Genomic DNA, 26,542 nt, shown 5'->3' on the forward strand with positions numbered 1-26,542 from the left:
TTCACGGGCTCGGCCGCCTGCCGCTGCTGACTGGCCACCCCCCAAGAGACAAAATACAAGGTGGTTAGCTTCGGAGTCCTTCTATCACGTCGCCTAGCACATCCGCTGTAAAATGCATGCGGCGTGGGACAGAACCCCAATTAGGCTGCCCGAGGTGTTCACCAAATCTCGATTGGACCGATTGGCAATGCATGAATAGATCCGCTCATGCAGAATCCGAATCCGGCCCATTCACCACAAGCAACGAAACCTAGACATGTCAAGGCAACAGCAACAGGCTGCAAAAGGCAAACCAACCAACAAGAGAAATGGCGGCGGCAACGACAAGCAGCAACACCAAGCCTGTCCTCGTCCAGTGGATCCTCGACACTCGGACCTGGTGGCCCGAAGCCACTGAGACGCGGCTCCTCGAGACCCATGTAAGTCCATGCCAAAAGGCAAAGCTTCTAACCCCTTTTCGCCCTTGCCCCTCTCCCCTACCCCTTTCTTTTTCGCACCCGAACAAGGCGACCGGCAGTCAGCCTAGCAACCGATGCGATGTGATGCGATACCACGACCATGGCCATGAGCCCTTGGCTGACCACACCGGCCACCCCCCCGCAGGCCTCGCGCACGCTGGCCTTGCTGACCGAGGCCGAGCGGACCGGGGTGTTGCGGTACTACCACGTGCGCGATGCCAAGATGGCGGCGGCTTCGGCGCTGCTCAAGCACTACGCCGTAGCGCGGCTCGCCGGCGCGACGTGGCCCGAGGCGGCCGTCATGACGCGCGACGCGCGCACCAAGCCCGTGTGGCGCCACCCGGCCACGGGCGCCGAGCCCGTCGCCTTCAACGTCAGCCACCAGGCCGGCATCGTTGCGCTGGTCGCCGTCGCCCACTGGCCCGGCCCGGGCCCCGTCGACGTCGGCGTCGACGTCGTGTGCACCTCGGAGCGCCGCGACCGCGACCTGCAGCTGCTCCTGCGCGAGCCCGCCCACGGCTGGCCCCACTTCGTCGACATGCACGCCGACGTCTTTGCCCCCGGCGAGGCTGCCTACCTCAAGTACCAGATCCCGAGCCCCGCCGCTGCAGCTGCGGCTGCAGCTACTTTGAGCACCCCCGAGCACGTCGCCGACGCCCGCCTGCGTGCCTTTTACGCCCTGTGGGCCCTGCGCGAGGCCTACGTCAAGCTGACCGGCGACGCCCTGCTGGCGGCCTGGCTGCGCGAGCTCGAGTTCCGTGCCTTCCGCGCGCCGCGCCCGACGCCCGCGTGGACGGTTCCAGCGCGAGAGGATGGCGCCGGCTACAGTGACAGTGACGACGCGCAAGTCATTAACAGCATCGACATCCGCTTCCGCGGGAAGAAGGTCGACGACGTCAACATTAACCTGCGGTCCATGGGGCCCGACTTTATGATCTGCACCGCGGTGCGCACGCCAGAGACCAAGGCCACGGCGCTGGGGTGGAGGCTTGGCCCTTACGAGATCCTAGCCCTGGACGAGGTGCTCAGCTTTGCCGAGTCTGCAAACACATGAGTGACGGGCCAGATACGAGATAGTTGTATTATATTTCGTCTGCTTCAATAAGACTTGCGGCCTTGAGGAGGGACTTCCACAGTTAGATTTGTCACGAAAGTGAAACGGCTCATACCCATCACCAACACAGACATTTGCCGCGGTATAGCAAAAAGTCAAACAATTGAACGGCACCGACATATAAGAGTGAATGAGATTCACAGATGCTTTTTATAACATCGTAAACACAATATACTACGACCAAAACCTGCGTAGAGACCATTAAATGCGAAAGCAGCCCATCTCATAAATCCTACTAAAATAGGGTTATATAGGGTTATAAATGTCCCAGAGAGCGAAACCCCGCGAGGCTATACACGCTAGGCGTATCTCTAAGCCAGTTCTAGTTAATGACAGGTGATGTAACGCGAAATCCAAAACCACATGTTTCAACCTTTGGGCCAAGGCAGTCTTGCAATGCCCAGTGACCAGAACAATCCCCAAGCCAACCGCTACAGCGGGCACAACACCATATCCCGACATTTCTCAGACCTTCTGGAACGGACAAATAAAGCAGATCAAGGCGGCGGGGGCGCATAGTAAGGATAATAACCACCGGCAGGCGCAAAGTTCATCATACTGGGCAACGCCCCAAACATTACAGTCGACGGCGCCTAACCGTCGTGCTGAAGAGGGGCTCCCCAATGACGTTCTTGAGCAGGGAGGGGATATCGTCCACGAAACGCTCCTCCTATTCCCCTTGTCGAAGCTTCTGAGCCAGTGTAATAGCCACCTTGCTGTCTGCCTTGATATCCGGAATTGGTGTGGCCGTTGCGACCTCTGCGGCCAAAGCCACCTCCACGAGGAGGGCCTCCTCGGAAAGGATCGCTCGTCCAATTGGCTGGTGGGATGGATGGGACGCCCTGTGACTTGTCGCTCGTCTGCTGGGCCCCCCTGTCCTTCCATCCATCTTGGCCCTCCTGTTCTTCAAAAGGTTTGCTCTCGCTTCCCGACGGGCCGGTGAGCTGGCGTCCGCCTCTACGCTTGGGGTACGGCCGCTTGTTCTGCCTCACTGGTTTGCTGTCGACTGAGAATTCGATGCGCTTCACAGGGTCCGTGACCATGATGTTGTCCTCCAGACCCGCGGCCCTGAGCTCTTCCTCGGACGCCGTCCATGCCTGGAATACGTTCTCAAGCTTTTCCAACTTGTCGACCTCTGGAACCCAAGCTCGAACATATTTTCCCTCCTTGTCGTAGTCGAATGCCTGTTTGACTGGGTTGAAAATGCGCATCTCACCACGGGGATCGTTGCCCACTCCGGACACATACTGCCAGTTGGCCCAGTTGGATGACACGTCGTAGTCAACCAGCAGCATCTCGTACCATTCGGCTCCGTACCTCCAGTCAATGCCAAGATGTTTGGCAAGGAAACTGGCCACATTTTGACGCGCTCGATTGGAAGTGTAGCCGGTTTGGATCAATTCCCTCTGTGAGGCGTCGATCAAGCCCATGCCCGTCGTTCCTGCCATGAATCGTTGCAAGATGCTGGAAATCTCACCCGGCCCGGGATTCTGATCCGGCGATGCTTGTTCAACCACGGCAGACTTCCATTTCGGCTTCTTCTCATCGTCCTTGTACCCGTCCTTGAAGCCCTCGAGGCGGAAGAGCTTGTGCTTGAATTTCTGATGGCAAAGCCGCATGTAGTCTCGCCATAATAGCTCAAATCGGATGGCAGCAGTTCCATCGTTCTGACCTGCGCCGTACCCCTCAGCCTGTTCAAATGTGCTGTCTGTGCCATCCTCGTAGCTAAGAAGGACGTGATGGATCTGACGTGCGGTGATACAGCCCTGTGCCAGGTAAGCCGACAGCTTTGTGCTGAACTCGGTCCCAATAAGGCCGTTTCGAGTGTCCTTGTAGTTTTTCATGCCCTCAGACTTGATGAGATGGCTCAGTCGTGCATGGGCCGCAGTCTCGCCGCCCTCGAAGGGGTGAGCTGACTCGGCCTTTTCTAGAAACCTAGGGACGCTAGGAAGAAAGTTCTTCACCGGTCTAGTTAACGCCTCGACAAGCCCTTCGAGGGTCTCCGGGATGCTAAACGGCGGAGTTTGTGAAGGAATCACAGATAAGTCAAGGATCGGGGGCAAAGATGCGTTTTCCGGCCTTGGCAGGACGGCCCTTGGCTTCTCCCTGAGAGGTTCAACAGATTTCCGATATGTCGTAAAGACATCTGGCAAGTCTTGCGGTTTATCAATGCTGACATCTCGACTTGGATTCACTCGTTAGCATTCTCGAGAAAATGTCCACCGGAGGGTGCCTCATGACTTACTCATCGATAAAGTACTTCTCATCCACCCACAGTTTGAAATCAGCGCCCTTACCGTCGCACAAGGCTGACACAGCCTGTTCGTCGAACTTTTCTTCTGTACCTTCTTGGCTCACCATCCAGACACCGCCCACATTCTGGTGTTTCTCGGCCAGCCCTTCAACCAGGCTTCGAACGACATCGGCTACCATTCCCACTCGGATGACCAGGCCACTACCAACAGACTCGAGTGATTTCTTGAGATCCCAGACGGCCTCGGCCATGAACTTGGCTCGATGGAGCCCACATCTCCAGTATCCGCCTACCGAGCTCCGGGCCTCGGGGTATGGGTTTTTGCCGCCGTCTCGGATGAAGCCGGATAGCTCTGTTTGGTTGGCAGGGAAAACATAGACGGGCAACAGGTGAGTGAATCCATGGTCCGTGGCACTGACGAGATGGTTGAGTACAGGATTGTCTGCGATGCGAATGTCTCGACGCAGGAGATATATCAGGATCTTGGTTGGAGCCGACATGGCGACGTGGTGACTGACCTCTGGGCTGCCGATGACGTGACCTGGGGATCGACCTGGAGGCTCTGAGGGGGTGGTTATGTTGAGTGTCCTGCCTTTTCAGTTCGGCTCCGATTGGACTGTTGTTCCTTTAGCACGCCGAAGCAATAATTATCGGCGAAGGCGAGGCGCAAAGTTGGGTTATATATCTCTAAAAATGAAGTCCTAGACGAGGCAGCGGGCCGAGACTCGACTAGCAACACCTGGTAGCTGATGCTTGGGTGTCGCTTTCTGGAATCACGGACGTGTCATGAAGGGGGAAACAGCTGTGAGCAAGGGGGGACACAGTCTCAAGTCTGTATCCAAGAGGAAATAATGCCCCCCTAAGGACGGAGACGAAGCACTTGGCGGAAGGCCCTCGCGTGGTATTAAGTTCGAGCTGCCCAAGGTGGATAGGTGTGGGAAGAAGCTCTAGACTAGTGAGGGGGCGGAAGGCCGCGCCTTCATATAGACGCCGTTGACCACGCCTGGCCGCTTTCCTAGTGAAGCATACCCGGTCTGGGGGAAAAGGATTTAGAAATTGCGTGACGGATAACAAGGAGGGACGAGAGTAGCCGGGCGTTCAGAGAGGCTGCGACACGCAGGTAGGTCGGTGAACCTTGGAGGCCAGGCTTGACCATTGAGATAAGCGCCGTCCGAGAAGCCCAAGACGTGATGTGATGATGGACGTCGTCTCGCATACGGTTCCTATGGAATTGTCTGGCGAGGGAGAGTGACGAGCGGTTTGCGGAGGACGAAGGACCCTTGGGACCCCCGGGGGAGTGCCAAGCATGCCCGTCCAGCAAGCAAGAACCCGTCCATCTGGCTGCACTAATTTAGCCCAACAATAAACCTTGGTCTGCAAGATTGTGGATCCGGGAACATGCCAGGCTAGCGGGATCATCTATCCTCCTGCAGTCCAAGGCAAGGTAAGGTAGGCAGTGAAGTAGCCTCAAGATTGGGGTTGAGGCAGGCACGGGCTGTCGTAGAGTCGTTACGGAATCTACCTTTGTTTCTCGTGGACCCGCTCGCTTGCCTTCTCGACTCTTGGTTGGTGCAACCACCGTCTTTCCCAGTCCCAAGGCGAGGTCAGAGGCTGCTGGTGCCTTGGAAGCCGCCTGCTCGGCGACTCCTCTCTGTTGCTTTTGTGGGCATTTTCCGTGATGCGTACTGCGGCTGCGGCTGCGGCATGTGATTCCCAAGCGGGAAATAATGTGGCCTGTGCTTTGCGATCTCATCTTTTCGATCTTGATGGGTGTGAGTCTTCACGGCGATCGGACCAATACCGATCCTGCATTTGTCTGCTGGCCTGACCAATGACCAACAATTCGGCTGACAAGGGGCAGTCCGCCAGTGTCCCCGAAGGAAAGGGACGACTAACCCTGGTCATCGATTCCGGACCGAAAAAGAGGAAGCGACGACAGCCCCAAATCCAGTGTAGGTCAGCTTGAAGTTTGACTTTGAGTCGCTGCGAAAGGAACCCTATCCCATCTTTTCTCCGCTAGAAATGTCCAATTCATTTTGTCCAATTCATTGGGCAAACATATATTGGCCTTCCAACGCTACTGCAGCTTGCCATCTCAAGAAGCCCAGATGTCTTCGGCCAGCAGATGTTGTGTCACCGTATTGCGCAAGGTTCTCATGCCGACAGGCGACCCTACTTGCATTCAAAGTTGCCCCTTAACCCGGATTTTCCTACAAAGGGGGGAACACAAAAACGCCTCAATGTCATCCTCTGACGCCGTAAACGAATGTCTATCTTTCTTCTATCTGTGTTTCCTTCACCCCTTTTTTTCTTTCTATGTCTCTTGTCAGATTATTGAAGGCGATTATCAACTCAAACTCTCCCCGCCTTCGGTTCCAATTGGCGCTTTCCTTTCGAAAGGCCACTGGCTCGCCCCATCCGCTCGCCTTATCCATGTGGCAGCCTTGCACAAGACAACCAGTTTTCGAACGTAGCCCATCCACATTTCCGTCATTTCACCGATCGGCGGCAGGGTGCGTTTGGGAGATCATCTCTAGTACCGAGTTCACAAAAACAGAACACCATTTGAGCAAGGGCAATGCGATAGAATCTATTGGCAGAATCTTCCACTTTTCGAGTCGCCAATTCCAAGTTGCACAGTCCAAAATCAGAGTTGCATAACCGCAGTCCTCAACAGGTACTACTGTTATTCACATTTATTGCACTCCACTATCCGGCGTTCTCACGCATCATTCCGGCCATTCTCGAACGTGGAACTGCAAATCCGTTCTGTCACTCGCATAATCCCAAAATGAGCCATGCTTCTAGCAATGGCCTGGCGGCAGTTTACGGAAGCCAAATATACATTGGCAACCTGCTCTATGGCCAAGCGGCATCTAGATACGACCTTTTATTATTCCTGAGATAATACACCTGATATCTCATCGAGGCTATTCACAGCACAAATCTCCGAAAATATTCAGGCAATCAACCATATTCGGATTCAAGGGTCAATTGCCTCTGATATATTGGCAAAGACATTATCCTGTTTTCGCCATCGAGACCAGAGGTTTATTGCCACTAGACTCTGGGATTCTCTAGGGCCTAGGAAGACCCTTTTCGCCAATACACGGACTTCATTGGCTCCCTGACTTTCGTTCTTAGGTATCTGGACGGGCCACTGCGAGTTAAGGTTCCCGCCCAATCAGATGACTCGATGCATGTGTGAACTTGCCCCAAGCCTCTTCATGCGTTAGATTTGCCCATCGCCCTGTTTACCCTGCATGCTTGTCAAGATCCACGTCGACACGATAAATTCTCGCGATCGTAGATCGGGAGGGCTTTTGTTTTTGTCCCTTTTCCTTTTCCTTGCAACCTCTACAACAGACCCTACAATTCTCTACATGGCAGAGCCCAGCTCAGCCGTTTCCTCTATAGCACTGGGAAAATGTCGGTGAAGTTTTGGATTCGAGGTCTGAGTTAGCTTTGCTACGCATGGGCGATTGGACCGCCATTACCTACAACTCTCCGACATAGCACAGCACAGCAACACACGTGGCATCACTTGTAACATGGAAACTCCGGCGGTCACTGAGACTGCTTGACCCGATGCAGTCTCAACCTGATGCTGTGTTCCTCTGAGACATGTTGGCGTAGTCCCTGGATTATGCCGAGCGCCTTCACAAGTTCGGTCATCTATCCGCCCCACCCCCCTTTTCATTTTGGCGTATTACACTTTCCCGCCCCAGTGATCCCTAGACCTGGCTTCTATCCTGAGGATCACAAAACCTCTTGTCTACTGGAAGTGACATCATTTTGTTTCAGACCCTTCGCGCTTCAAAGCGCCGAGCAAGTCACCCATCTGTGCATGTCGTGTCTAGAAATGCTGCACGTGGTCTGGCATCGTACAGCTTGGATTCAGAGATGCCTTGGCTTTCTCGTGTTCCAGATCCCTTCTATTATATTAGTGACGTCGACATCCTGCTCATACCATGCCCGAACTCTTTCGGAAGCAGAGAAGAACTGCCGCCGTGTTGATCATCGAGTAGCCGACATTCTATGTCAATCTGCCGATATCGCCAAACCACCGACATGCAAGTGTCACGCAGTTTGCTCCTGGAAGGCGGTGCAACGCTATATAGAGGGTAGAGTAGCCTCAGGAGGACAACCCGGGGTAAGTACATAGGCAATGAAGAGGAACTGATAGAGAAAGTGACCATGTGTCGGGAGGATGCGTGGCTCACCGGTTTGCCCCCGGACAGGTCTTGGAACACCCAGCCCACATTCGCGCCTCCTATCCTGATTGATCACGGACTGGCAAACACGATACGCTGCTTAACAAGTGAAGCTTTGCCAATCTAACAGGCATTCACTCGCCTGACTATCTACCTGGGTAGGCTTAATTCTGAGTAGGAGAGATAATCCAGGGCTGGACCATATTTTATTGTTTATTGGGCTAACAGATTCTATCACTTTTGCCCCTGTCCGGTAAAATACTCGTAGTGGCCCACCCTGCTTGGACAATGGTCGGAGGGGACCTTGGCGAGGTTATACAAGGTGCTCTACTGAACCGGCGATAAGTTACGGTAGGTCTAGTCTCTTTCAAGTAGGAATAACACCATGGGCTTTATTGTCTCTGAAGAGGGACTCACTACAAATCTAGCCGCGCACGATAAAAGACGTTAGGGCGGTTAAATCCCAACGTTCACTAAACAAAAATAGAGATAACAGTCTATGCCACGACAGGGAGTTTATTTGCATGCGTTGTGCTGCGGCCGGTTTCGTGATTTGGAGCGCCTAGATAACACTGTGTTTGTGAGCAGAGGATATCGGCCACGGTAGGCAAGGGAATAGAGGGGACCGTTTGTAAAGTTTAGACTCGCAGCAAGCCTCTCGGTAGTACGTTGGTAGAGGTAGAAGATAGGAAATAAAAAATACCCTTCGGGTGGCATGGTTGCGGACTCTACTCACCGAATACCAAACCAAGGTAGGATGTGCCTGAACAATAAAAGCCCTCGAAGGGCTATCAAGCTGAAGTAGTTGAGTTGACTAATTGCCGTATTGACCTTCAGATGTTTGAGACGTGCTATTAATCCCAAACTCACGGGGCTCGGGTCCTTCTAATGGAGAGATGATGCCATGCGCCGATCGGTCCCGCAAGTTACCTGAAGTAACAGAGACAACCCGTGTGCTTTTCGTTGAAACTTTTTGGCCCCCAGTCATATTGGGCAAGGCAATTGCCTAGTTAGTTAGGTCAGCTAGATGAGTTCGTTACATTGTAGCATGACCGGCTTGGACGATTCTTCCTCGCCCATACCTTGGGTTAGGCCAGATACCTCCTACCTTGGTCCACGCCAGTGTAAACCCGGGCCGGGAGCAAAACATGGGGACTGGTATGGCTGCCATCTCTCGTTCAGGGAAGTTCTCGACATAAAATATTAGATTCGGGTTTAGTATGTACGATAGGTTATCGATGAGCGGCACAGGGGGTCAGAAATATGGTGTCCACTTGTAACAGTCCTCTAAATCGAACGAGATGATGGATAACCACGAAAAAACCTCGTCGGAGTTCTGAGAAGCCCAACCATGAGAAAGAATGTGTGACACTGCCACTGTGCAATGCGATAGAATCGAAGAATGGTAGGAAACAATATCGAAATAGATAGGTTCCTTGCCATGTGCTCCACCCCATGAACACCATCAAGGCTTTTATATGTGTAGGCATCTCTCTCGGGGACCGCAAGAACACAGGTATATCACCTTACCCGGTTTTTCGTTTATAACAGACTACAAACTTCTCAGGCCTCAATCATCTGCGTCTCCTTTTTTTTTATTTCAAGAAAAACACTGTTATACTTGAGCAGGCTCATCCGAACTCCTTTCTAGGTGTGCGCCCCTCAAGACCTTCTGGCCTCTATTTCTTTTATGGAAATAATCGTCAACTCTGCACGTCTTGACGCAGTTGTAGGAGTCAGCTGATATTGCCACATTTGAAGCATGAATTTTGCGAGTTCTAATGACGATGTGACCAAAGGCATGGCTCTGCGGTGATCATACTCACAAGTGCATTCTTGGGGTGCTGTGCTACAGTATGGCAACCAGAGAGTTCACCAGGCCATTACGATCACCCGCAGCATACCGTCCACAAACAGACGGATGAACAGAACGGCCTAACCAGATCCTCGAGACCTATCTCAAGATGCAGTCAACTTTGAGCCAGATGGCTTGGGATGACCTTCTGCCGAGTTCGCAGTTCGGTTACAACTAGATGTGAATTCTTTTGATATGCCGAGATATCGAGACTGAACAAGTAGACAACCAGAACAAATTGCAAGAGACAAGTGCTTGCAGTCCTCTATAAACAGGCCCGTCTCCCAGATCGGGGTATCACCGTAAAGTCATTGGCTCCCCCTATGTCTAATGTTACAGCAGGAAGCTAAGAACCTCATTTCTCTAAAGATAGATAATCGAAGGGTTTAAACAAGAAAAAACGAAAAATAAATCGCAGGAGAAAAAAAACCAACGCCCTTAATGCTGTGGTTATGCCTCAATGATATTTGCGACTAACTCACGAGTCAATTAGGTGGGTTCTGGCCCAAAGAGTCAAACGATGGATTCAGAAGCGAGCGTTTTCGTCGAGACCGGAGCCTTTCCATTTGCCATGGCTCGCCTTCCCGTCCTTGCCGCTCCCGCCAACAAACAAGGCCTTGGCGACAACGGCAACATTGCCGGTTCTGGCCTCTTCGACCGAGGCATCAACAAAGGACTTGTAGTGGCGCTTCCCGCGGTCCTCTTCAGGGAGCTCGTCGTCGGGCACGGGGCGGACGCGGACGAGGTAGAAGTTGTCGGAGCGCGTGGGGCGGATATAGGCCAGCTTTAGGTTTGCTGTCATGCCGGACATGCCACCCCACTGTTTGAAGGCAGCACGGCCGCAGCTCTCGTCGAGGATTGTGGCGATGGCGCCGCCGTGGACGACACCGGGCCACCCTGTGATGGAGTGGCCAAAGTAAATGACACTCGTCAGCTCTCCAGTTGAAGCCTTGTAAAAGATGCGCTGGTAGCCGCCGACGCCGCGCGACCCGCCCATAGCGCCGGCCGCGATGTGCTGGGCCCTGTGCTCAGGCGTGAGCGTGTTGTAGGCATCCCACGACTCCCAGGCCGGGTCGGCGCTCAGGGTCTGGAAGACGGGCAGCTTCTCGGCCTCCTTGTGCAGAATCTCGGTCGTTATCCTGTCCTTTTCCGTGCCAGGGACGGCGGGATCTGGGGGGTGGACGACAACGCGCAGGACGGAGCCGGCGACGGTACCGACGAGGAGGAAGGTGGCGGCAAATATAAGACGTCTAACTGCCCTTCCAGTTTTGGGCTTGGGCTTGGAGGCGACGATGGGGCTTTGTGGTTCGGCGACGACGGCGGGTGGGGGTGGCAGGTGATGTCTCGTATCTGGACCGTGACGATCTGGGCGATCTTGGTTTCGTGTGGCCGACGTCGACAGGGCTTGGAGGCGTGGGCGGCTGGATTGTATCCGCGCTTGTATTTGCTGGTGCGCAGACAGCCGCGTCAGCGCTGGCCGGAGCCCTTGATAGCGTACCAGCAGCCGCAAAATATCGTGGTGCCGTATCCGGACGGTCATAGTCGCGATTCTCAGGGAGCGGGAGCTAAAGGGGCGGTTGCGAAACGGCGCACGATGTCAAAGTCCATCCCTCCGCTTGTGGTTCAGGTATCTATTCCGTACGCACTAACGTGGTGGCACCTTCTCGCCCGCTAAGGCGCTGACAGGTCGCTATAGCCTGTGAGTGCGGCCACTGAATGTGAAAGGGCGCGCCAAGACCCCCATGAACCGAGGAATGCCTTAGGCCCGCAATCTTGACCCCATTGACCAATTAGGTACGAATACCTACCAACGTACCTGGTTCCGGAGATACGTGGGGGCGGATACCGCGGCTTCCCCTTCCTTCCCACTGGGCCACTACGTCTCGGAGCCAGGGACGGCCGATTTAACTTGATCTAGTTGGTCTGTCAATCGGCCGTCGATCCGAACCGACGACTCTCGCTGTCTCCGATCAGCGATCTTAAGCACATCTTGGCGACGGGGATGTGGCGGGCAGATCGGACGAACCCCAGGGCGTTCCGTTGAATCGGCGGGGAAGAACATGATGATAAAGCAACGACTCATCATCAGGCATTTAATGACCTACCTTAGCCTCTTTCTTCGTACCAAGGCAAGGCAGGGCAAGGAAAGGCAAGACATTCTGTCCTGACCCAAGTCCTGGTCTGTGTGGTAAAGGACTCCGTTCCTACCTTACCTACCAGGCATACAAGGATAGGTACCCGTACCTTATCCAGCTAAAGTTTTGATCTCTACCGAATTAACTTTCTGGTCTCCCCTCGTCCCATGTTTTTCCCGTAGATGTCCCACTCGGGATTCAGCTGCCTGCCCTGTCATGACATCAGGATGCAGCCGGATTGGCCTCTTCCGGCCACGTCCTCGGTTTATCTCTCGGCACCCAGCCCGGGCTGGAGTGCCCAGGACCCCAGTACTTGGTGCTCACGGGCGTCATATCGCCTACTAGCGCTTGACTGCGAAGCTGCTGCACTTGCGCTTGGCCAGTGGTGCCTTCCTTTCCTGGGGCTAGCTCTTCTTGCTTCTTGCTTCTTGCCTCTTGCTTGATCTTTTGTTTGTTAGCATGTATGCTTAAGGTAGTACTCTGTCCTCTTCTCTTCTTCCAGTCTAGGCCTGAGCTCGTTCCCTTCTGCTTCTTGCTTCCTTTGCAACTACAAACTCTCACCTGTTTTGCTCGCCCCGATTGCTGCTTGAAGTCGTTTCTGGTTGTACCATCCTTGAGTACTCCGCGCCTTTGTTACTTCTCCAGCCGCGTCAACACCAGTTCGAGCTCGGCTACACCCGCCAGTCCTTGACCGACTCTGTTGCCATGTCCTTTACAAGGTCATGAAATACTCATCATATCCGTACTGTTTCGACTTCAAGGTCGGCACCTCATATCCCAGAATAGCAGTGGAATGCATAGATATCTACTCGCAATCCCCAGACCCCACGCGCACTCCACGCGGTGGGCATTTATTTTCGTACTCTATAACGTACATCCCGGATTTTTAGCACCATGGCCTACGAATACGCCTTTGTGTAAGCCAAAACTCCGTGTCCACGGCCTTCTAACTAGTCAAGCTTCACTACGGACTGACGGGGACATTACATATCAGCCACTTAAAGTTCACGATACCCCTAGCGCTGGCGCTCAGCCTTGCAATCTATCTAGTCACAACTCGGGCTCACATATTCCAAATCGCTTCTCTCGTTGTAATCGCCTTCTCTGCGACTCTCCCATGGGACGCCTATCTGATCCGTCATGGCGTTTGGACCTACCCCGAAGAAGCCATCATCGGCCCGCGAGCATGGGGGATACCTATCGAGGAGCTATTCTTCTTCGTCATCCAGACATATATCACCTCCTGCATCTACATCCTCGCCAACAAGCCACTTATTCACGCTCTCTATCTCGGAACTCAGAGAAACCCGCCAAGCTGGATGAAGAGGGCTAAGCTCGGTGGGCAGGTGACGCTCATGGCACTAGCACTGCTTGGGGCATGTCTGATAAAGCTCGAGGGGAGGGGAACGTACCTCGGACTGATTCTCGCCTGGGCTTCTCCTTTTACATTCATAACTTGGACAGTTGCGGGACGCTTTATCCTTAGCCTACCCTGGACCTCCACCGCTCTTCCCATCGTGCTTCCCACCGTCTATCTCTGGCTCGTCGATGAGCTTGCCTTGGGAAGAGGAACCTGGTCCATCGAATCCGGAACGAAACTGGGGCTTTGTCTGTTTGGAGTCCTGGAGATGGAAGAGGCTGTCTTCTTCTTGGCAACGAATATGCTCATCGTCTTCGGCCTGGCCGTGTTTGATCAGTATCTGGCCATAATATTTGCCTTCCCGCACATCTTTCCCACTGTCACTCGCTCTCCAACGCCCCTCATGCTTGTTGAGAGTCGCTTGCTCGATTCATCAAAGTTCGACCTGGAAAGGCTGCAAGGGATTGCGGATGCAGTCCACAGGCTTAAGCGAAAGAGCAGGAGCTTCTACCTCGCCAACGCCCTCTTCTCGGGTCGTCTTCGAATTGACTTGATTCTCTTGTGCGTATTTAATCTCTGGTCACCAATTAGAGCCAGTGCTAATTAATGCTCGGTGCACAGATACTCGTTCTGTCGCGTTGCGGATGACCTTGTCGATAACGCAGTGTCCAGATCCGAGGTTTTGTCCTGGACATCAAAGTTGAAGTGCTTCCTCGATCTACGATTTAAAGAGAACGAGAGTCTGGGCCATCCACCAAGAACACTAACCCGAGACGGCCCGCGATCAGAAGTCGACTCATTTGTTGACGAAGCTTTCCTAGATTTTGCGCGATCGCCACTCTACTTGCTTCCGGCTAATGTTCTCCCTCCCGAGCCCCTATACTCCCTCATTGAAGGATTCGAAACGGATTCTCTGTTTTCCAGTACCTCGGAGGAAGAGACAATATTTCCCATTGCCGACGAGCAAGATCTAGCGAAATACGCGCACCGAGTGGCGGGCACCGTGGGCGAACTTTGTGTGGCCTTAATACTTCACCATTGCGAGCCGGAAATGGACCAAGACCGCCAAATGCGGCTTAGGTCTGCCGCGTGCCAGATGGGAGTCGCGCTGCAATACGTGAATATTGCCAGGGACATTGTGGTCGATGCTCGCATGGGTCGAGTCTACCTTCCGACCACATGGCTCAAAGAGGCCGGCTTAACTCCCAAGGCCATGATAGAGCATCCGCATGGGCCTGTCGTCGCAGGGTTAAGGCGAATTTTGCTCGACAGGGCCTTTCTGCTCTACAGGGGCGCCCGCGAGACCATGGACCTGCTGCCTTCCGAGGCAAGGGGCCCTATGGTCGCCGCCGTTGAGATGTACATGGAGATTGGCCGGGTGTTGTCGGAGACTGACGACTTTAATCTGAGGGAGGGCAAGGCAACTGTGCCGACGACCCGAAGAGTGAGGACGGCGCTAAATGCATTGTTCAAGGGGTAATGGAGAAAACGCTGGTTGGATATAGACAAGTAGGTGTAAATATGGCACCTATGCAGTGAACTCTTATCTTCAATTTGGCCTTGTTGAATAAGCATGAAATATTTAGTTTGTGTTCCAAATTTTGTGCAGCAGTCTTTTACATGAGTAGTATGTGTGTTAATACGTGTCCGGCACGCCAAGGGGGTCGAGACTCGACTTTTGAACATAAAAAAGGGGCAGTACTAAGACTTTTGAACGTTTCTGGGATAGAGCGGTCGTTGATCAGGGACTGTTGGAGGTTGAAGACAATGTAGGCGGGTTTTGCAAAAAAGAAAAAGAAACCGCCAATAGCAAGATGACAGCTGGAAATGCAGTCACTGTGATTATTCTTGCTGTGACTTGGCGCCTATTGAAGTTCAGTGGTTAGGTAGATATCCAGTAGCGGAGCAACCGTTTCTTGTCCTGTTTTCCCCCCTGTTTCAAGGTAAAGAAAAGAAGTGTGCAAAAAAGGAAAAAAACAGCACCTCCCTCGCTCATTGCAACACGATGTGTTCTACCCTCTTATAATATTAGGTGTAGCTAAAGGGGGCGTTGGCAATACCTACAGCTTCTTCGGAATAGAGCTCCCAATAGTGCAGGAAGTTCTGGAATGGGATGACGTCGCCCAAGATTGTTTAATCGGCGGTTGCTAGCAAGGTGGCTTGCGATTGGCGCTGCCTGAACTGACTGACTGGTAGGAGAGGGGCCGGGCTCGCTAGCGCCGCAACCTGGTGCGGGTGTGCTTCTTTCTAGGTTGGGCCTCCTCCCATCAAGGTCCACCCCAAAGTTGCGCCACCACCACACCTTCATTAGGTACCTACGAAGTAGGTTCGTCTTCGTGGACTACCGTCTTCGTGGAAGCTGTCACAAGCTCCACATTGGGGACGCAAGCTCCTGCATCGTCGACGTAACGCCGTCTCCGATCTGCGCGGTGCGCTTTTTCTTCCACGAATTCACCTGATCACCTTTATCTCTGCCCTCTACGCTCTAATTTATAGCCCACGAGCTTAACGCCATTAAGCTGCATCCTTACACCTGCCATCCGTCTTCGTCTGCATTTGGTCACCAACTAAGTTTGCCCGGATCCTTCTTTAGAGCCTCTGTTTTTTTTTTAAAAAAAAATATAATTATTCCATTATTTTGGTTGGGGAATCACCTGCGCCCTCGATTATCGCGGTTGCGCTTACCATTGGACCCCATGGATTTTTGGTTGTCTTCCCTTGTATAAGACCAGCAGCCCGAGCATTCCTCACCTCTATTGCTCTTCATCCGTCTGGTACAATCCGACAGAAATAAGTATGTGAGTTTATTACCAGACAAAAAAGGTGCCTGAGCGCCGACTCGAGAAAAGTGACGCCATAACTGACATCTTGACTCAGTTGTTTTGTTCCGAGGACGACCCAGCACCTACCTACATACCTAATTATTCGCCTACCTCCGACTAGAATTCAACACTCTGCATATCTTGGTGTCGATCTCCCAGAGTTGCCAAGTATAGGCAACCTGCCCAAGGCACTAAAACTTAACTAGTCTAGCTAGCGACGGAAGCTTTCGCCGTCGAATACTACCAGAGCCAAGTCGAGCGCAGTTCGGCGCATCGCATACAGCACCCTCTCTGGTCTTGGTACTGTCGGAACACATCCCTCCAGGATGGCGATCAGTCGTAAGTCTCGAGCACTCCCTTCACTCATTTATATCAAGGTTCTTATAACATCTTGAGACCACTTTCAGGGCTGACGAGGCGCAATACCAACAACAATAGACTCCGCTTTCAGTCTAATCTCCATGATCTTCCTGACCGGCTCCCTGGTCATGCTCTGGTTCGTAATCTTGTCGGGGCTGACTGCGACCTCGCCACTGAGTCAGACGTATTTCCTTCGCGCCGACACACACGGCATCACCAACTCGCGGCCCATCTCGCAATGGACCTACTTCTCCGTATGTGGTGACGGTAACACGGATTGCGGCCCCAAGTATCCAGCTCTTCCCGCAGGCTACGCCTGGTCTGGTAGCCCTTCGGGTGCGCCCGCAGAGCTGGTCGGTGACTACGGCGGCGGTACCACGAGTTTCAGTTGCTGGTACATGTGGCGCTTCGGCTGGGTCTTTTTCCTGATTGCCCTGTTCTTCGAGGTCGTCGCCTTCTTCTCCAGCTTCCTCGCGCCCTGTAGCCGTCTGGGAAGCGCAATCAGCGGCTTGATTGCGCTGTCGGCACTGGTCTTCCTCACCATTGCCGTTTCACTAATGACGTACGTTATGACTCTCTCTGATTCCCGCCCTTTTACTCCCTGAAATCCGTTTCCTATTGTCACAATATTTCCAAGACAGAAATGCTCACATGTGAATCAACAGGGCTACATTTGTCAAGATGCGTAACGCTTTTCTTGCCGACGGCCGCGACGCCTCGCTGGGAAGATATGCATTCGGCTTCAGCTGGGGTGCCTGGGCTGCGTTGCTCATTAGCACAGTCTTGTTTTGTTTGGGAAGACGTAGCACCAAGGAGGATGGCGCACCGCGACGTACCTGGGGCCGTAGGAGGGCCAGCACGCGTAGCCAGAAGTCGTACGAGGGCCGCCGGGTCAAGGAGGAGTACCCCTGAGGTGGTCGATTACCGAGACAGAGTAATGGGACGCGGTAAAGAAAAGATGGCGGTATAGTGCGGTCGGCGGCTCTCCCGAGGACTCGATGAGATAACGAACGGAAAGCAAATGACTTCGGTCTACGAAGGGTAATGAATAAGAGACTGTATGGCGTAGAACAACACCCCACAACACGATCACACGATCAAGAATGGAGTCCTACGGAGGAACTTGGAGAGATTGTAACTACTCGGCATTTGTTGTTTTGTTTGCCAAAAACATAATACCAGGAACCTTTCGTTCCCTGCCGCGGACATGACGCATAATCGTGATGAATACTTATTATCAATTATTTATAATGCATTTCTGCTTAAGATAGGCGGAGCCATGTTGTGTGCTATACCTACCTTAGGTACTGGGGTAGGTAGTATGAGGCATCGTATTTTTTTGGTCACGAAATAGCAGCCTTTGACGGGTTTGATGGGGTTTCATGTTCTACTGCACATTTGGTATTCAAGTATTTCGAAGCACCCCCTTTTAATCATCTCTTTTCCCACTCCAGTCTCAACTAATGAATGCTACGTACCCCTAAACTCTCCTCCATGCAGTCATTCTAGTGTTTCTCTATGTCTAAACTCCAAAGTACACAGATTTTATGTACAGAGAATAGAAGATTACAATATCGAGGGAGAGAAAAAGCCGAAGGCAAACAAAAGAAAAAGAGACCACGGTAATAATGCATTTGTTTGCTCTACATTGTTCATAATCCTGCCCTGCCATTTTAACACCCAATCCCAGACTAGCTCCGAAGCTTATGCAAATGTAGCTATGCAAGCAGGCAAGTAGCAAGTAAAACGAGAAAAAAGGGTAATGTAGAAAAAGAAGAAGGGAAGGAAAAGAAAAGAAAAGAAAAAATTCGCATGTTTCCACTTTGGTAAAATGATGACGAGAAAGGGATGGCCGTGATTGCAAAACCAGCTACCTTTTTTCCCCATCCGCCCGACCGGACAAAAGAAACAGGGGAGAAAAGGGGGGAAGAAGAAAAAAAGTAGGAAGCCCCTCAGCTTATGACTGGCCATGAGGACTTGAGAATTTTCTCCTCTAGCTTTGACCGGGAACCGTCGGTTTACGGTGGCCTTCGTCCGCTGACCACCACCTATTTACACCTGTTCTAGGGGACTGGCCAGTGGGCTGACGGAATCCAAGGGGGCGGCATGCAATGCCGGCTTCTCGGTAGCTCCGTGCAGCAGCCCTTTCTTCTTACGATCGAGAACGCCAATGACCCATTCCGAGACTTCATAGTCGCCACCAACAATCCCGGTTGGGCCGTGCAGGTTAAGAGCACCCGTCGCGTCAGCAAGCTCATCGTCGGCGGCAGCTTTCTCAGCCTCAGCATCTTCCGGGATGGTTTCTGGCTTGCTTAATGCCTGGATCCACGGATGCGCCAACAGCATCGGGTAGGTATGTCGCTTCGTCGGAATCTTGTTAAGACACGATCCCACGAAGTCCTGGGCCACCGCAGAGTAGCCTTCTGTAGGAAGTCCGGGAGGCTCGCCCTCGACAATAGCCTGTATTTGAGGATGTGTCAGTCAAACGGCTGCCATACGGAATTCGGGGTCGAGTGAAAATGAGCTGCTGCACTTACATTGAGTTGGCTGAAGATTGTGCTGGACACCTCGGGGGGATATGGATATTTCCCAATGGCGCATTCGATAATCGTCAGCCCCAGGCTCCAGATGTCGCTTTGGACGTTGTATGTGCCGTCTGCGACACCCCCCGTGGCGGACAAGCCACCGCCGCTGATCCGTTCCGGGGCCATGTAACTTTGGCACCCAATGTTGGTCTTTGCAATGCTGGCAACTAGATTTCCAGAGACACCGAAATCGCATATCTTGACCTGTCCATTCGAGTTCACCAAGATGTTGGTAGGCTTCACGTCGCGATGGATAATCTTGTGGTCGTCTTTGAGTGTTTTGAGACCCATGATTGTGGCGTACGTAATTTTGCGAAGAACATTTTCGGGAATCCCGCCTGCGTAGAGCTTGTCGATGCTGCCGCCGTCCATGTACTCGATGCACATGTACACAGCTCCTTCTTGGTAGAAGGCACCGTAGAAGTCGATAATATAGGGCGACACGCACTCGTGCAGAATGACGAGCTCCTTAAGAATCGTGGTGAACTTGGCCTCGTCCAGCTCAAGGCGTATCTCTTTCATTGCCATGACCACACCCGTCGTGTTTTGCCGTGACCCATCGGTCGAGGGGCTTAGTGGCGTCGAGTCTGCGGATGACTCGTCCTGGTCGGACATGGAAGAGTGCCGAGATAGAGACTTGAAGTTGCTTAACCCGTGGCCAAAACGGGGGGCCCTCGGGCGGGCATGGCGCACTTTGTAGACAGTTCCGTAATTTCCCTTGCCCAACTCGTCAAGAATTTCTACCTCATCCAGCGAGATGGAGAAGGTCCGGCCATTGGCGAAGTCAACACCGTTCCGCGTTATAGTAGCAGCACCCTCAAACGTAATCCACCCTTTATCTGCATCAATGTAGTTCCCGAAGTCACTTAGTTTGGAGCCCCGTCCCTCTCCGTTTATCGAGGGCCGCGCGCCGTCTTGGCCGCCCTTCATGTCTGAAAGCTTTGGTGTGCCAGGAGTTGTGCCGGGTCCACCACCAGCCATACCCCCCAGCTTCATTGCTCTCCTCTCGCTCAGACTGGGAGGTTTTCTGGCGCTCGGCACCGCAGGCGCAGATTTCGGGAACCCGGGGGGCATCGGTCGAGTCATACCGCCAGCCGCTGTCGGTAACCGGAGATTGGAGGAAGCACCGCCCGGCTGTGCGTTCATGATCCCGTTCATGTTCATATTCATGTTGTTCATGTTTATGTTCATATTCATATTCAGGTTCATGGATCCCATACCGGCGTGGGGAGACCCAGCCTGGGAAGCTCTCGACGTCGTTAAGTTCATTCGTTCTTGCTGCAAAGCCCGCGCCTTCTGCATGATATCCAAGGGCAGACTACCTGCGCTAGGCAGGGGCCGCCGAGCCGTGTTCAAGATGCCAGTGACGCTTGAGGTCGGGTTCATGTAGGCCGAGTGCTCGGGGTCTGAGACGGTCCGTAGGGAGGGGAACCGGCGGTGCGAATTCGAGCTGCCGGCTAAAGAAATGCCGGGCATTGAGTCGGAGCTGGAGCTTGGTGGATCGAGCGGGGTGCTAGCCTCAGAGGAGTCGTCAACCGAGCCCGAGTCGTCAACCGAGCCTGGCGAGCCCGGGTAGCTGCCCGAGTTCTCGTTTGGCGTATCCGGGGTGGAATACGAATCGTGGTCCGCCATTGCGCTGGTAAGGAGGGTATGCGCAGGGTTCCGTAATCTGCCTTGTCCGGCTTGCCCTTGCGCCTGTGCCTGGCACGAGCTGCAGCCGTTTTGCGCCGCTCGGCTCTGTTGTAATGCCTGCGCTGTATCTCTGATCAAAGCAGTCAAGGTTCAACAGGCTCAGAAGTCGAGGGCTGTGTAGATTGACAGGGCAACGAGTCGAGCGACAGCCAGTTGTATTGTCTTTTTCGGGGAGGAAAGTGATGAGATGGGCCTCTCTGTCTGGAGAGTAGAAGTGAAAATGGCTCGGCCGGAAGACGACAGGAAAAGCGAGACGAGAACGGGCGCAGAAAGTCGAAGCGGACAGGGAGGGGAAAGCGCGATCAAAAGGACCCAATGCCCATACGGCTAAGCCAACTCAGCACCTAGAAGAGGATGTGTCTTGTTAGCCGGCTATGGTTGAGGCAGTTGACGTGGTCAAGGTGGGCAATGAAAGTTGAAATTCAGACGGACGTGTGCTCTTCCTGGAGAGTAGAGACGGATTTCATACGACGGGCGAGCCGTGGCTAGGAAACCGGATATCAGTATTCGCGTTCGTCCAAGTCCCATTCCAGGTCCTACCATCCGCTCGACACTAGTAATGGAAGGCCGCTACACTACCAGGGAGGTCCAAGCCTGGAAGTGGTGTTGGCTGCTGGGGTACTGCACTGCATCCATACACCTGCACGGTACAGAATCTTTGGGCCGGGGCATTTGCTCCGCAATTGGATGCGTCTCCTTGTTCTGTGTCCGTGTCACTCTCTGTACCAAAAACTTAGCAAGCTTGGTTTTGGGTTGCCCCGCGTTCCCGTCGTTAGCTGCTTCCTTTATTCATCTGCCCTGTCAGCGAGCGGGACAGAAGAAAGGAGAGTCAAAAGGCAAATAACTTCTGCGCCGGGGCTATATAAGTTCGCCAACCTCGTGATTAACCAGCACAGATGTATTGAAGGAAGAAAGGGGCCTTCTAAAGTGCATGTTATTCAACGTAATTACGGAAGAGAGCACGTACTGTTCATCACCTTGTCTACTCATGCAGCGGATGACGAAACTGATGAATGCGGGATGCACCCTGGTGTTGGCATAGCTGGGACGCTAGCACTAAGCAGGGGGCGGCCAATGCAAATTCGGCAGCTTGTATCTATGACGTGGTGTGGCGCTTCAGAAGCACAGAGTGTGGCTTGTTGGAACATGGAAAAGCCGGGCAAGCAAGCTGGGCAGCCATCAAATACCTCGATGTGTGAAAATACTGTACGGAGCACATGATAGCAGACACTAAAAGTGACTGCAAGCCACGCCTTTCATATATAATCTACTCTACGAGAAGAGAATCACTGCCGAATTCTGACATCGTGCTCGGTGGATGAAACAACTCGAGTGTGGCGAAGGGATGGCGATCTTTTATGTCACGTCAGCACTGACAGCGATCTCCGTAATGCCAAGACCAAATTGGTCCTCAAAGAAGACTGGGTTTTCTCACTCATCGATTTCGAGTTTTCTACGTTATGGCCAAATCTCGGCATTTTTCTCGCCATAGTTAATACTAGCCCATGTACGGATCCGTACTTTCCATTTTATTTACCTCGTAGCAAGTGTCAAGGTGTTTTTCTTCTCGCATCTCCCATTGTTTGCGACATATATAATCACGTTCTTACCCTAAATCAAGGGAATGAACTGTTTATATTCAAAAGTTTCCCTTCTCAGATGGGGAAATGGCTGCTGGTGCGAATATGAACTCCGGTTAGAGGGCGGGAGATAGTGCATATACCCACATGCTCTGTGGAAGTCCCTCACTAAGGCAAACCTTGTTGAAGCAGACGAACTATAACACACACATGCTCGACTACTCGGCAGGAAGGTAGTGTGGCTAGTGGGGCGTTGGATAGAATTGCAGTACCTAGACCGACAAAGCTGGAATCGCGAGCAGTGGTTGAGACAACATAGGTAGCTACTATATAAAAGTAAAGCCGGCAGTTAAAGCAGATAATATAGGCGATGGTACCAGGCAGATGCGAGCCAGCTGAGAACTTCGGATCGGTTTTGTCCCTCCCATATATGCCTTACGGAATACATACTATAGAATCAGCGGAAAGGGAACTGGTTGGCGACAAAGGTGGAATGCCAAGCCGTTTGCGAAGCAGTCTTACTATATTGTGCGATTTCCACCCCGCAAGCCAAAGACCTCGTCACGCGCGGCGAAAAGCGTAAGCGAATGGCGTCGACGACGAGGCCGGCGGGGAAATGAAGAATAAACACGTTGCGCCGTGTGCGTGGGGGAGGAGGGGAGGAGTTAGTGAGTTTGGTTTCACAGCCCCACGATCCAAGTTATCGCCAAGAGCCTCGACGTTATCGTCACTAATGTGGCTGTTTGGGCGATTTTCGGGTCTCCCGGGCTGGCAGGCGAAACTGGGATATGTACCAGGGCAGGCAACAGCCGAGAGGAAACCTTGGTGAGCTATTCCGTACCGTGTAGGGAGTAAATGCCCTACCAAGGCATCCGTAGGCTGTCAGAGTTGTAGTTTGGTGCAAGCAAGTTGTTTCCGTATTAAGATAATAATGGCAAATTGGACTATTCAATTGGCTGGCGGCAAGTCCGTGAGCACTCTTGCGGGTGGCCATACTAAGGTGACATGGTGACGGGGGTACTCAGCTCTTATCAGTTGCGCGGTTTATTATGTGCGCGTTTCTCCGCCACCTCAGTCTTCTCGTACTGCGTGTTTCGCGTATCCTATTTACGAAAAGGTACCATTGCGATCAACTTTAAACGACGCTGTTGGTCCTGTTAGGAACGATATCTAGCAAATGCAAATGTTTCGAGATATGCCAGGGCATATTGTTCACGCTTACTCAGTGTTTCTAGCCACCTCCCCGGAAAGTTTACAATTAGGTGATTTGTCGCACCACTTGCGCACCTCGGGTTCCGAAGTCCTTCTACGTAGTACCCTAGTGGCTATAATTACCGTATTTCGTACCTTAGCTCAGGTAGGAAAGACCGATTTTTCCTAACTGGCCCGAAGTGCTCTGGCGTCCGCTGGGAGTGGCTCCCAACGCCCCAACACCGCCCGGTAACAAAGCCAACCGCCCATGGGGAGATTTCCAAGTCCTCGACTAGACATTACTCCTTCAACCTCGTTTTGCCTCGCTTCCTACCTTGACAGGTCCCATTGACTATTTCAAGAGGGAAATAAAGATACCGGAATTTGATGCGTTTCCTCGATCTACGGCCGCCGACATCCCTACGGTTGGCCATGGCCTCCGCCGGCGAGTCCTGGGACCAGTACTCGTCGACAGCACCGTCGCCGTTCGTCATCTTCAAGAAGCAACAGCCCCACAACTCCCACCCGGCGCTCGGCCACCTCATTCTCCTAATATTTGGCGCTGTGCTCGAGGTTGTCTGTGTGAGCTTGCCGGGCTATATCATTGCCCGGCTCGGACACTTCGATGCCGACAAGCAAAAGTTTCTTGCGAACCTCAATGTTATGCTCTTTACGCCCTGTCTGAGTACGTCCAGTCCAAGAAGGAACAATGCTGGAAGCAGAGGAATTTAGCGGCGCTAACTCCGCGCAGTCTTCACAAAGCTCGCGTCCCAATTGAACGCGGACAAACTGGTCGAGCTCGGCGTCATACCCATCATCTTTGTCATCCAGACACTCGTCTCGTATCTCGTTGCCACGGTCGTCTCAAAATGCTTTGGCTTCAACAAGCGCGCATCAAACTTCGTCACGGCCATGGGGGTGTTTGGCAACTCTAATTCGCTCCCCATCTCTCTCGTCATTTCCTTGTCGCAAACACTGAAGGGGTTACACTGGGACAAGATTAAGGGCGACAATGACGACGAAGTCGCGGCCCGCGGAATTCTCTACTTGATGATTTTCCAGCAGCTCGGACAGCTGGTCCGTTGGAGCTGGGGATATCACATCCTCCTCGCGCCAAAGGACAAGTACGAAGAATACAATAACGACTCGGCCGAAGAGGGTCGCTTCCGTGGAGAGGCGCACGACGACGGGGAGGCGGACCGACTCCTTGAGGGCGAAAATCGCGCCCACAGCGGCGTCGGCGAGGAATTTGGCACTCATCGCTCTGGCAGCCCAGCCCAGGTAGAGGATTCGGAGGGTTACGAGCCGGCCGGCCAGACCCCTGTAGGCGGATCGTCAAGAGCGTCACCAAACGACTCGGAGGACGACGAACACGATACCCTCCGCAAGAGAAACGCCAAGTCGCACACGACGATTGTTATTGACGGAAATGTCGATGGCAGCATTTACCAGGGCGACGAGCTTAATCAGATCCTTTCTTTCCCACGCATTCGGAACACCGACGAGCCCGAGATTCCCTCGGGAATTATAGGGGCCCCAAAGCGAGTCGGGCGGTTTTTGACGAAGTTCAAGGTCAACACATCGAGGCGCTTGAGCTCGGCCAGTCAGCGCGCGTTCAATACCCTTCCGCGACCCCTCCAATCTCTCCTCGTTGGGCTCCATGTCGTTTGGGCGCGTGTATGTTCCTTCCTTTGGGAATTTATGAATCCACCCCTGTGGGCCATGCTTGTCGCCGTTTTGGTCGCCTCGGTTCCTGAATTGCAGAAGCTTTTCTTCGAGGACGAGTCTTTTATCAAGACTAGCGTGACTAGTGCCATCAGCTCGTCTGCCGGCGTTGCGGTGCCTTTGATCTTGGTTGTGCTGGGGGCCAACCTGGCGCGAAACACACAGAACCAGGAGGGCACAGACGCTGAGGAAAAGGAGATTGGCGCAAGGCTTCTCGTGGCCTCTCTGATCTGCCGCATGCTTCTGCCAACGTTGATCATGGCGCCAATCCTGGCCGTGTTCGCTAAGTATGTTCCCGTTAGCATCCTAGACGACCCGATTTTCGTCATCGTTTGCTTCCTACTCACTGGCGCGCCGAGCGCCCTGCAACTTGCCCAGATCTGCCAGATCAACAACGTGTATGAGGTTGTGATGGGAAAGATTCTTTTCCAGAGCTACGTTATTTGGTGAGACCGGACCCTGCCACATTAACTTTGGCTTCACAGCGAACCTATGCTAACCTTCTGATAGGATTTTGCCATCAACATTAATCCTTGTTGTGTGCGCCTTGGAAGTCGTTGAATGGGCCAAGTAACGGGGCCATTACGCTCGTTCCGCAAAAGTCATGCCTTGTTTTCATTGTACAGTATTTTCTCAGCTTCTCTCCCTGGGGCAAGAAACGTGACATCTAGGACAGAATGGCTCAAGAGCGGCGTTTTGGGGGATTTGGTAATCAGCGTTTCATTCATTGGAAGCGTTTAACGGTGTATGAAAACGCTAGGCAACCGTTTCGTTTTTAATAGTACAGGGTGTTATGAGTATGGGAAACTGTAAAGGAAAATCGGGTAACCCACCACCGGCTGTGTGGCAGGTATAACAACGGTCCACTTGGGTCTTGGATTTATTATTAGACGGGAAACACCACCAGTTGGTCCAGGCCGAGAAATAAGACTATCAAAAAGACGTTGAAATCTTGTATTGTTTATACCCCTTAGACCTACCTAGTTCTACCGGTAATGAACCACCAGTCTTAACGGGAGTCTTTGGACCGTATGTACTACATTGGGGCATTGCATGTATGATTCATTTGGCGGCACAAAATCCCTCGGCTCGAGCTAGTTACCTACATAGTATACGGATTATGTACGGAGTATCTACTAATAAGATCAACGAGCATAATGTTTCCATACCTAACTAGATCACCTCACACGGTATATA

At 52.8% G+C, this 26,542-nt stretch overlaps 8 protein-coding genes across 8 annotated transcripts; 5 read left to right on the forward strand and 3 right to left on the reverse strand.

The window, feature by feature from the left end:
- Window positions 1–308: 308 nt before the first annotated feature.
- On the forward strand, window positions 309–1,512 carry B0T26DRAFT_633656 (uncharacterized protein; the record flags this gene model as incomplete). The annotated part of the gene is made up of 2 exons (XM_060436556.1): window positions 309–419; window positions 604–1,512. 2 exons carry the CDS (start codon window positions 309–311, stop codon window positions 1,510–1,512), a joined length of 1,020 nt encoding a protein of 339 aa, XP_060302611.1.
- A 637-nt stretch (window positions 1,513–2,149) lies between these two features.
- Window positions 2,150–4,326, reverse strand: B0T26DRAFT_745747 (DNA photolyase, FAD-binding/Cryptochrome; the record flags this gene model as incomplete). The annotated part of the gene is made up of 3 exons (XM_060444607.1): window positions 2,150–2,242; window positions 2,412–3,756; window positions 3,818–4,326. The coding sequence occupies 3 exons, from the start codon at window positions 4,324–4,326 to the stop codon at window positions 2,150–2,152; spliced, it is 1,947 nt and encodes a 648-aa protein (XP_060302612.1).
- Window positions 4,327–7,347: 3,021 nt separating this feature from the next.
- Window positions 7,348–8,750, forward strand: B0T26DRAFT_34863 (uncharacterized protein). The gene is made up of 3 exons (XM_060434541.1): window positions 7,348–7,979; window positions 8,283–8,391; window positions 8,528–8,750. The coding sequence occupies exons 1-2, from the start codon at window positions 7,431–7,433 to the stop codon at window positions 8,295–8,297; spliced, it is 564 nt and encodes a 187-aa protein (XP_060302613.1). The 5' UTR covers window positions 7,348–7,430; the 3' UTR covers window positions 8,298–8,391; window positions 8,528–8,750.
- A 1,671-nt stretch (window positions 8,751–10,421) lies between these two features.
- On the reverse strand, window positions 10,422–11,228 carry B0T26DRAFT_620472 (HotDog domain-containing protein; the record flags this gene model as incomplete). The annotated part of the gene is made up of 1 exon (XM_060436067.1): window positions 10,422–11,228. A coding segment is annotated over one exon (807 nt), but the record flags the coding sequence as incomplete, so codon positions are not given.
- A 1,471-nt stretch (window positions 11,229–12,699) lies between these two features.
- Window positions 12,700–15,197, forward strand: B0T26DRAFT_34558 (Phytoene synthase). The gene is made up of 3 exons (XM_060434519.1): window positions 12,700–12,947; window positions 13,025–13,951; window positions 14,012–15,197. The coding sequence occupies exons 1-3, from the start codon at window positions 12,925–12,927 to the stop codon at window positions 14,868–14,870; spliced, it is 1,809 nt and encodes a 602-aa protein (XP_060302615.1). The 5' UTR covers window positions 12,700–12,924; the 3' UTR covers window positions 14,871–15,197.
- A 1,476-nt stretch (window positions 15,198–16,673) lies between these two features.
- Window positions 16,674–17,484, forward strand: B0T26DRAFT_670116 (actin cortical patch SUR7/pH-response regulator pali; the record flags this gene model as incomplete). The annotated part of the gene is made up of 2 exons (XM_060439143.1): window positions 16,674–17,134; window positions 17,238–17,484. 2 exons carry the CDS (start codon window positions 16,674–16,676, stop codon window positions 17,482–17,484), a joined length of 708 nt encoding a protein of 235 aa, XP_060302616.1.
- A 983-nt stretch (window positions 17,485–18,467) lies between these two features.
- B0T26DRAFT_35042 (kinase-like domain-containing protein) lies at window positions 18,468–21,162 on the reverse strand. The gene is made up of 2 exons (XM_060434554.1): window positions 19,110–21,162; window positions 18,468–19,032 (listed from the first exon to the last, which is right to left on the reverse strand). The coding sequence occupies exons 1-2, from the start codon at window positions 20,787–20,789 to the stop codon at window positions 18,625–18,627; spliced, it is 2,088 nt and encodes a 695-aa protein (XP_060302617.1). The 5' UTR covers window positions 20,790–21,162; the 3' UTR covers window positions 18,468–18,624.
- Window positions 21,163–24,007: 2,845 nt separating this feature from the next.
- B0T26DRAFT_736611 (auxin efflux carrier) lies at window positions 24,008–25,919 on the forward strand (the record flags this gene model as incomplete). Its single annotated transcript, XM_060443344.1, has 3 exons — window positions 24,008–24,305; window positions 24,372–25,791; window positions 25,856–25,919. The coding sequence occupies 3 exons, from the start codon at window positions 24,008–24,010 to the stop codon at window positions 25,917–25,919; spliced, it is 1,782 nt and encodes a 593-aa protein (XP_060302618.1).
- Window positions 25,920–26,542: the final 623 nt, after the last annotated feature.

The sequence above is a fragment of the Lasiosphaeria miniovina genome (assembly GCF_030549165.1).
Source record: "Lasiosphaeria miniovina strain SMH2392-1A chromosome Unknown B0T26scaffold_1, whole genome shotgun sequence".
Lineage (NCBI taxonomy): Eukaryota > Fungi > Ascomycota > Sordariomycetes > Sordariales > Lasiosphaeriaceae > Lasiosphaeria > Lasiosphaeria miniovina.

Excerpts from the sequence above, each read along its gene's own strand:
- B0T26DRAFT_34863 (XM_060434541.1), top strand. The coding sequence starts at position 7,431 with ATGCTGTGTTCCTCTGAGACATGTTGGCGTAGTCCCTGGATTATGCCG.
- B0T26DRAFT_34558 (XM_060434519.1), top strand. The coding sequence starts at position 12,925 with ATGGCCTACGAATACGCCTTTGT. Across the intron at positions 12,948-13,024 it reads GCCTACGAATACGCCTTTGT|CCACTTAAAGTTCACGATAC; the intron begins GTAAGCCAAAAC and ends ATTACATATCAG. Across the intron at positions 13,952-14,011 it reads CGAATTGACTTGATTCTCTT|ATACTCGTTCTGTCGCGTTG; the intron begins GTGCGTATTTAA and ends CTCGGTGCACAG.
- B0T26DRAFT_35042 (XM_060434554.1), bottom strand. The coding sequence starts at position 20,789 with ATGGCGGACCACGATTCGTATTCCACCCCGGATACGCCAAACGAGAAC. Across the intron at positions 19,033-19,109 it reads CAATCTTCAGCCAACTCAAT|GCTATTGTCGAGGGCGAGCC; the intron begins GTAAGTGCAGCA and ends CCTCAAATACAG.